The 10,122-nt window shown below is 48.0% G+C and overlaps 1 protein-coding gene across 1 annotated transcript; it reads left to right on the top strand.

Annotated features, from left to right (window-relative positions):
• The first annotated feature begins 1,801 nt into the window (after positions 1-1,801).
• LOC148518953 (uncharacterized) lies at positions 1,802-4,300 on the top strand. The gene is made up of 3 exons (XM_088476794.1): positions 1,802-2,967; positions 3,014-3,053; positions 3,394-4,300. Exons 1-3 carry the CDS (start codon positions 2,265-2,267, stop codon positions 4,298-4,300), a joined length of 1,650 nt encoding a protein of 549 aa, XP_088332920.1. The 5' UTR covers positions 1,802-2,264.
• The last annotated feature ends 5,822 nt before the right edge of the window (positions 4,301-10,122 follow it).

Genomic DNA, 10,122 nt, shown 5'->3' with positions numbered 1-10,122 from the left:
CCGGCGGGAGAACCTCCTCTCGCGGCTCCCACGGGTCGCGTGTCACCACTAAATCCTTCCGCTGCTCCGGCGGGTGTGCGGCTCTGCGCACCTCCCGCCGGACACTCTGCTAACTGGGAGGCGCCGCTTATTACAGCGGGGCTTCTAGCGGCGGGGTCCCCAATGGCTCAGGGCTCAAGCGGGAACAGTGACGGCCCCGGCGCCCTTGCCTGTGCGGCGGGCCCGGCGGCCATTTCTCCTGTGGCGGCCATTTTAGATACAGCAATGACATCACCTCCCAGACACCATGGGTTACTGCAGGGTCCGGGCCTGGGTTATGCAGCTGCTGCCCCCTGGCGTACGTTTCCGAATCCCGGTCCCCCTGGCCACTTCCCCTCCCCTGGGGTCTCTCAAGTGTCATGTTTGCATAATGCAACCTCTCAACCTCCCTATTTTTCATCGGCCCCAGTTTCTTCTATATCAGGCCCTTCCTGGGGTCAAGCTGCATGGAGCTCTGGTTTTGCCCCTCCGGTCTATCCGTCCATTTCCGTGGCACCCCCCAACCTGGGGTACGCACATTTCACTGCTCCTTCTTTCCCCTCTTACACCCCCTTTTTGCAGCCCGCTCCCCAACAAACTTACTTTTACCCTTTGGTCAGTTCTTCCTATTCTGCTTCACACCCCCCCCAGTCCGCTCCAGTGACGACACCTTCTCCAGTCATTGCGGCACCTTCTACTTCTCAGCGTGTTCCCACCCCACCTGGGTCAAATCCGCCCTTGCCCCCTCTGTCTCCCCGCCCCCCTACACCTCCAGCCCCGCTGCCTGAGATCTCGTTACCTATGACTCACCATTTTCATGTAGTTTCAGGTACGGCGGCTGCAGTTGGATCCGCGACAGAAGGGTCTTCAGCTAGTACGGCTGTTATCGCTGATTGTCCCGAAGCAACCCTGACTGTTCGGCCGGCGGCTTCTCCTCGTGCGGAAGAGAATGGCTCGGTTCCGGGTCCCTCAAAGGATGGTGAGTTTAATTTGTCTAATTCCTCGTGTTCTTTTTCCAGTTCCTCTTCTCATTCCTCTGGTTCTCCTGCGCGCCCGCGAAAAATCGCCAGGTTGGTTGCGTGCCGCCTTGCTAGGAAAACAGATAATAGCAGCAAGAGGGTCGAGGCAGCAATGCCCGAGGAGCCTGAACCGGGCTCGGATGCCGTGCATTATGCGAACACAGCTATCCTGCGCGGATTGCGAAAAAGCGTTCGGGAAAAGATCCGCAGAGGAAAATTTGTGGATTTTTTCTCCCTCACAGAAGAAACTAAGAAAGGTTTAGCGAAGGCAAAGAAACCTGGGGGATTGGGCGAGGAGGCTTTTTGCAATTTTAATGCCTGGTTGAAGGGTATGCTGGTGTTTGCGGCATGCTACCTCCACGCACGGGCGGACGAGCACGTCAATGTTCTGAAATATATATTTTTGGTGCATGACATGTTCGTGCGTTCCAAGGGTGTGGCATGGCGTGAGTATGATGTTCAATTTCGCAGGAAGCACGAAGGTAGACGCGTCCTGCCATTTGGTGTGAAGGACGTGGAGATATGGTTGGAGGTGTCGCAAAACAGTCACCCCCCTTACGAGGGGTTTCAGACACGCAAGTCCTCGACATCTTTTAAGTCAGGTACAACGGGTTCGGCGAGAGGCAAATGTTTTGCATTCAATGACTCCAGGTGCACCAGAGGCGCCTCGTGACGCTTTCGTCACTCCTGCCGACTCTGCAGTGGTGATCACCCGGCCAAAGACTGTCGCCGGGCACCAGGAGCCAACTTATCCGACCCCCCCGAAGGAACTAAGAACGCTAACTAAGGCCAGATCCCCTATTTGCTTGGAGGCTCTTTCCCGTTGGTTAGGTTGGTACCCCTTTCGCGAGGAGGCTAAGTTCTTGTTAGAAGGTTTCACAACAGGTTTTCGTTTGCCCATTTCGGATCCTATATTCGTTTGCGCTCAGCGTAATTTGCGTTCAGCCTTAGATCATGCGGAAGTCTTGCACGCCAAAGTTCAGGCCGAGGTTCTGTTGGGGAGGATAGAAGGCCCTTTCCCTGTTCCCCCCCTTGCGGAATCTCTGCATTTCCCCTGTAGGTGTTGTTCCCAAGAAGGCTCTAGGCAAGTTCCGATTAATTCAGCACTTGTCCTACCCTCCGGGCACTTCTGTCAATGATGCCATACCAGCGTCAGCATGCAGAGTAGTATACCAGTCATTCGACCAGGCTCTAGGCCTCGTTCGCCATTTTGGTCAGGGAGCGTTGATGGCGAAGCTCGACATTGAGTCGGCCTTTCGTCTGCTGCCACTGCATCCGGAAGCTATGCGGTATATGGGCTTTCGTCTGCCCACTGGCTATTTTGTTGACAAATGTTTGCCCATGGGTTGTGCGATTTCCTGTTCCTATTTTGAGAGTTTCAGCTCCTTTTTGCACTGGTGCATCCGGGCCGGTACCGGTCGGGATGGGGTAGCGCATTATTTGGACGATTTTCTCTTTATGGGTCCAGGAGGGAGCAACGTCTGTGCAGACCTCCTCTTTTCCGCTCAAGCGCTTTTTCGGACTCTAGGAGTGCCAGTAGCATTGGATAAAACGGAGGGTCCCTGTACTCGTTTGACGTATTTGGGTATCGAGATTGACACATTAGAAGGTTGTTGTCGACTTCCCCAAGACAAGGTGTTAAAATTACTGGACATGGTGGCGTGTTGTTTGTCCGCTAATAAGGTTGTATTGCGTGCGGTTCAATCGCTGTTAGGTTCCTTCAACTTTGCCTGCCGGGTGATCCCGATGGGCAGGGTTTTTTGCAGGAAACTTGAAAGGGCCACGGCGGGGGTACTCCGTCCTCACCACTACATCCGTCTGTCAGCTGAGATTAAAGATGATTTACGGGTTTGGGCCAGATTTCTAGTTCAGTTTAACGGCGAACGCATTTGGCCTTCGCCCCCTGTGGCCAACACGGTGTTGCAGCTCTTTACTGACGCTGCTGGGTCATCTGGCTTTGGGGCTTATTTTGATAGGGACTGGTGCGCCTCCCCGTGGCCTGCAGAGTGGCGCAGCGAGGGCCTTACCAGCAACCTATTACTTTTGGAATTATTTCCAATAGTGGTCGCTGTCGAGCTTTGGCGAAATCGCTTGAGCAACCGGCACGTAAAATTTTGGTGTGACAATCTAGGTGTTGTACATGCCATTAACAACCAGAGAACGTCTTCCCCTTTTGCTTTGCGCCTATTGCGTCATTTGCTGTTGCGTTGCCTGGAGTCGAATATTAGTCTCACGGCGTGCCATGTCCCTGGCGCAGCCAATGAGATTGCTGACGCATTGTCCCGTTTCCAGTTTGCGCGTTTCCGCTCCCTAGCCCCGTTTTCTTCTCCTGAAGGTTTACTTTGCCCCTCGTTTGTATGGCAGATCATCAGGCCGGCTTAGAAGGTTTGGCGCGGCATTCACTTGCACCGTCAACCCTCAGAACATACTCGTCGGCCTGGCAGGATTGGCGGGCTTATTGCGCCCAGCCTGCCATGGAGGGTAAGTCTGACCAGGACTTGATTTCATCTTTTGTATGGTTAAAACATCAAGAGGGCCGGTCCAGGGCTTCCGTTGTCGCGGCGCTTGCGGGGATATCGTTCTTTTGTAAACTTAAAGGTCATTACGACCCTACTAAATCATTTATGTTAACGAGAGCCCTTAAAGGTTGGGCCAGGGAGCGACACGCTCGCGCCGACTCACGCAGGCCGGTGGACCAACAGTTGCTGCAGTCTCTGCTGTCGGTTTTAGAAAAAGTAACTTCGGATTCATTTGAAGTGGAGCTTTTCAGTTTGGCTTTTGCGGCCGCATTTTATGGTGCATTCCGCGTTGGTGAGTTAGTGGCGACTAGTAAAAAGTCGGCTTCCTCCGGCCTGTTGTTATCGGATGTTGTCATTAGGGATGCTTCTGTGTTATGTAAATTAAGATTCTCCAAAACAGATCAGACAGGAAGAGGTAGATGGGTTACTCTGCATCGTCAGGACAGCAATTTAGTTTGCCCCGTTAAGTTGACATCCTCCTACATGGGTGTGCGCCCATCTGGGGGATCACAGTGGCTGGTGCATGTTGATGGTACACCTCTTACTAGGTTCCAATTTACGGCTATTTTTAAGTGCGCATTAGGTGAGTTAGGTTTAGACGTCTTGGCGTTTGGGACTCATTCTTTTCGCATTGGGGCAGCTACTTGCGCAGCTTTAGCGGGGGCTTCGCCTGCAGCTATTCAACAAGTAGGTAGATGGAAGTCTGCAGCTTACAAGTCTTATGTTCGCTGCGATAAATTATAGTGCGCTCCTTGCTAACCCGAAAACGTTGTTTACCCGCCAGTTGATGAACGGCTAGCGTTCAACAATTGGGGGTGTGAAGGGATTTTTTTGTTTTTCCCCCGGGAGCCATGATTTGATCACTTTGGTTCACGGGTAGGGTTTTTTAGTTTTTCTTCTTCACTCGGGTTCTTTGTTTCCCCTTTTTTTACGCATCCCTGCTAGTTAGTTGCTATGTTTTCTTTCATAAGTTGTGTCGTGGTGGTGGTTTCCTTCAGTTTCTCATAGTTAGGCTTCTTTTTCCTTTTCAGCACCTACAAAGGAAGATGGACAGGTCTGGTTTGTGGGTCATTCCTATGTTTTTTGGGCAGAGAAGCATGGGCTGGCCAAACGTGCTAGTTTGTTGCTTGGTGGACGTAGCGTGAGATGGATTGGAGTCAGGGGTTTGCGTGTGGAGGCAGTTCTTGAATTGATGATCTCATCTGTGGCTTCTTGGGGAGCGCCGGAGTGGTTGGTGTTGCACATTGGTGGTAATGATGTGGGTCAGCTGAAAGGTGTGGAGTTGATTGTGCGGTTGCGTGGTTTATTGGAGGAGGTGTGAATGCGTTGGCCAGGAGTTCGGATTGTTTGGTCTGAAATGGTTCCTCGGTTAACTTGGAGGGGCGCCCGGAATTACTCGGCTGTGGATAGAACGAGAAAGAAGGTGAATGTAGCGGTGGATCGGCATGTGCTTTCTTTGGGAGGCGTGATTGTGCGTCACAGCTTTTTGAATGGTGACCTGGATCGTTATTTTCGCCCGGATGGTGTGCATTTAAATGCCCTTGGCCTTGGGCTGTTCATCAAAGATCTTTTTTCCTTTCTAGATTAGTTTTCTTGGTGGCGGGCCAGTCTTCCTTTGTTGCCTGGTTTGGCGGGAGGTCGCTGTAGCTCAGTGGCTTCATGTGGCGCAATAGAACGTTGTGGGGGTGCTTGACCTCAAGGTGCGTGGCGAATTTGTCCTTCTCTGTACGAGGGGACCCGAACGCTTTTGTACGGAGGCGTTTGGATTGGCTCAGGGGGGAAGCGAGACCCCCACATCGTAAGTGCGTCTATAGGAGGGTCGTTTTAGTCATCCCTCGAGTCATTCGTATTTTTAAAGCTAGAACTGAGCTTGCAGCGTCTCTTGCCACCTTGGTTAGGTTAATTGAATTAATTAATTAATTATTAAATAAAAGCTGTGACCTTTTAGCCAAGCTGCTTTGTGTCCGTGTCGTTATTTATTTATTAAGTTAAGTTTAGTTAAGAAGGTTGTTAAGGTTGGAAGCGATAAACCAATGTATCTCTTACCTGTTCTTTAAATAGTTGTATGAGGGTGAAAATGTGTAAAGTATCCCAGGGTAATGACATGCAATGTAGTGGTTACACAACAAAATAATACCAAGCGCAGTAATTATTGTTTTTTATTCATGCCGGGGTAATGAGCTTATCTGACAAAGTGCAACTGATACCACTTTTACACCTAAATTCCGAGTGTGACCCGAAGTTGGAACAGGGTTCCAATCCGGATCAGACCCGGAATTTAGCCAGCGCCGACCCAGGACATTCCCGAGTCGGCGTCGTACACACCGGAGTCGGGTCTGCATAGACCCGGCTTTTCCAGCGTTAAAGTGGACGCTTGCAGATTATGTCATCTCCAAGCGCTACTGAAGCCGGACCAGTCGGCCGGCATGCGGCGCGCTCCAGGTCATCGTGACCATACATGCCTACTCTCCCGAAAATCGTGGGAGGCTCCAGATTTTTCGGGTAAGCCCCCTCAACCCTGGAAGAGTAGTCATATCTCCCGCATCCCGCCCACTTCCTAGTGAAGTGGGCAGGTTGGGGAGATTTCACCGTGAATTTTCAGGTCCGCGAGTAGGGGACGGGGCTAAAATGAATTGTGTCATATAGCGTATACACTCCGGCCCCTCCCCCCCAAAGTAATCAACAGAATCTCCTCCCAGGGAGGAGATATATAATGTCGGCAAGTATGCCCATAGCAACCAATCAGATGTTAGCTATTATCTTCTATATGGTTCTAGATAAATGTTAAGTAGGATCTGATTGGTTGCTATGGGCAACATCTCCACTTCTAAAAACCCGCACTTTAGTAAATATACCCTCAGGATCCCAGTCATGTCAGGACCTTTCGCAACCTGGACATGAGCATACTCCCCTACAGACATCTAGGAACACCTGGTAAGATGCACACTCTTAAATTTCAATAATCTCTCTCTGCAGGATGAAATTAGCAATGGAACACAAGTGTGTACTCACTTTATAAATCTCCTCCTATCATCAACCTGAGCAAACTTCTGCTCCTCCACAAACTCTGTTTTGCACTTCATACGTGACTTCTATGTGGGGGCAGCAGAGCTTCTTTTAAGCTATTTTATTTATCATTTAAAACGGTTTCCCAAAATGATTTGACCATTCTATTCTGTAGTTGCTCTCCTGCAACATTGCTTTGTTTTTTTTGTCTTCCTTACATGCTTGTGTGATTCCAAGATTAATGCCAGGTACACACTAGATAGGTTGTCCAATCCGGCCGGATCGGACGACATGTCGGCAACATCGTCTGGTGTGTAGCCCCAAATGTCACTGAAGATGTGCGTTCCCGCTCATCAGTGGCATCGCGTGGCGGACCTGCGTGCTGGTCTGACGGGCGACAGTCAGCGAGGGCCACGCTGCCGAATGCAGCATGGCCCCCGCTGTCGCTCCCGACATCAGCAAGTGTGTATGCACTTGCAGATGCCGGGACCCCCACCGGGTACACACTAGACCGTAGGGACGCCCATTGCTACCTTCTCATATCCGTCCAACAATGTACAATACATCAGTAACATTGACACAGATCAGCCACCCACGCAGCATGTAAGGCATACTTACTGACATATGCAGGTGGGCGGCGATGGGGGACGGGGCCAGACTATTCATGTCTTTAAGGCCCGTCCCTCACTGTAAAATGCTGTTAATTCTGCATATTAATTAGGGGGCAGGGCCAAATGAAGCAATTCTCATAGAATAGCGTTAGGCTCCACCCCCCTACTCACGGACCCGCTGTAGTCCGGGAAATTTTCCCCATTCTGTCCACTTCACTAGGAAGTGGGCAGGATGCTGGAGAAGTGCCTACTTCTCTAGAAATGCGGGGGGGGGGGGGGTCACCTGAAAAATCGGGACCCTCCAGCAGGTCCCGGGAGAGTAGGCTAGTATGATGTAAGGCAAGACTGACCTGCTCTCATGCTGCAAAGGAGATCGCAATGGCTAATTCATGCACCCCCATGGAACGGGGTGTAAACGGCGGTCCCGTCCCACCTGTGTTTGCTTAGCCACCCCCCATTATCTCCCACAAACGCTGACTTCCTGCCCCTTACGTTGCGAGTGAATCCTCTGTGTGAGCGTGATCACAATTGCGGCATTCGCACATGCCCAATGGCAAACACTCTGTGTAAATATCTGCATTGCATAAATCTCGGAATCAGGCCCTAAGGCTGTTACATTCTCCGGACAGAATATTGAGTTGCCCTCAGTTATAACAGATTAGCTGTGCTTTATATATAATATATGGTCATTCAAATAGTTATTTTCCATTTACAAGTATAACAGGAACACAATTCTTTTTGAATAGTATAAAAAACATTGTTTAAAAAAAAACACAAAAAAGGAAGAACAATAAAATAATTTTGTAGTAAAAGTAATTGGAGGGCAGTGAGTTAAAGTTATCCATAAGTACAAATCCATTTTTGAATACCAGGAATACTTTCCTGGTCTGGTATTTGGAGCCTTCAGTATGATGACATTACAAGACAAGTTTTCATCATAATCTATAGTATGGTTTATTTTATACAAAAACGAGGGGTGTTGAATGAAAAGTCAAGAGTCAGAATGTCGACACCAAAATGTCAACATGTTCTGAATATCGACAGTTTGAACGTCAACATGGGCATTATGTTGGCAGGAATAAAAAATGACATTCACAGTTGTTGACATGGTCAGAATGTCAACATATGACGTGATGACGCCAGAATGTCGACATACCATTTTTTGTATAGACCAGCCTAACCCTAAAAATAACACTAAAATGTACGGTCGACAATCTGGCGCTAACATGTTAAACGTTGACAATATGAAGAAGTCGAAATTTCACATCCATGTCGTCATTCTGACCGGATACCAAAGGAAGAAAAAGATATTATTTTATTTACTATCAGTAGAGTTTTTGTAGTCGCTGGTGTACATAGTTCTGGATACATTGAAGAGAAGGATATTGTATGATAAACACCTATCTCTCAGCGGAGGATTATAACATCTAACTCGTATGTTCTGGTGATTTCCAGCTCCTGCTGTGTGAACTCGAGTAGGTTTAAAAAAAAATAAATGAAGGGTTCCTGACTAAATCTGCGGAATAGTGATAAATATTATGAGCCCCTTCAGCCTCTCTAGTTCTTACCAACTACTCTACAGGTTCTGTAATTAATTTTCAGAAAAAGAGATAAGGGCGCCGAGAGTATGGAGTCCTGCGCCTCACATGGATGAAGCAAAGGTAGTCGCATATTTTTTTTTATTTCTTGTTCAAGACCTGTGAGTCTTAAATTAGTCATAGTCTATCCCTGCTCTCATTTCTTTGTTCATTAGCATGTCGGAAAACCTATTAAAAGAAGAAAGCAAAATTAATTTAATTTGCCGGCCTGGCATCTGATGTTGCATGGCTTGAAATTGATAGGCACACGCTTCCCGTGTAAGTTAAAGGCAGATCTTTTTTCCGACTTTAAAAGCTAAATCATTTTGTTTTAGATCAAATGACAAAAAAAAAAAAAAAATACAAAAAAAAAAATCCTTTACTATATCGGCGCTCTGTTTAATAAAATGGCAACTTGAAAGAAGAGAAAGGGGGTAATTATGCTGTTACATTAAAAGAATGAAAATTGCTTTATGGAATAAAAAATGGTAGCACAGAACAGACTTCAATGAATCCAAATGAGTGCCCTGCCGAGTGGGAGGCTTTGTGAGATGCGTGTTATTTTTTTGTGCAATTTTATGGTCAAAACGGTGTCAAATTGTTTCTCATCCAGGTCATATGCTTTTATTGTTGCTATTTTATTATCATTGCTATACAGCCTCAGCCATTTCCTCGGTGCTTAACCACTTCCCTCTCAGGAGTTCTGTGCTGCCGTTTTTACCATACTGTAAGTGGATTATCCATCACAAAACTTACCAGGAAACACTAAAAGATCTTAATATATATAGCTTGGAGCAGAGAAGGGAAAGAGGAGACATGATAGAAACTTTCAAATATATCAATTAGGGATGTGCAGGCTCGGATAGGTTCGAGTTTGCACGCCGAGTTCGGATTTTTCCCTCCAAAAAAACGGAACTCAGAAAGAGGCAAAACGTCATCTTGCATGGACAAACATCATCATTCCTGGACTTAGGAATGATGATGTTTGTCCATGCAAGATGACGTTTTGCCTCTTTCTGAGTTCCGTTTTTTTGGAGGGAAAAATCCGAACTCGGCGTGCAAACTCGAACCTATCCGAGCCTGCACATCCCTAATATCAATGGTTTTAACAAGGTGAATGAGAGAAACATTCTTCAAAAGGAGGAGAAGTAGTAGGACATGAGGACATGCTCTGGCACTGGAGCGAAGTAGGTTCAAAGGAAATTTGAAGGAAAATGACTTCACAGAAATGGTAGTGGAAAAGTGGAATATCCTCCCATCAGAGGTGGTAGAGGCTAAAGCAGCATACACACTTAACAATATGCTCCATGAGCGATACCGTTAAGTGTTTTCCCCGCACTGCCAGGCTCAATGTCGTTAACGACATTGAGCA

Source organism: Taudactylus pleione, unplaced genomic scaffold, assembly GCF_031769625.1.
Source record: "Taudactylus pleione unplaced genomic scaffold, aTauple2 ptg000195l, whole genome shotgun sequence".
Classification (NCBI taxonomy): Eukaryota; Metazoa; Chordata; class Amphibia; order Anura; family Myobatrachidae; genus Taudactylus; species Taudactylus pleione.
Note: the sequence above shows the minus strand (reverse complement) of the source record. Positions and strands in the feature narration are given on the sequence as shown.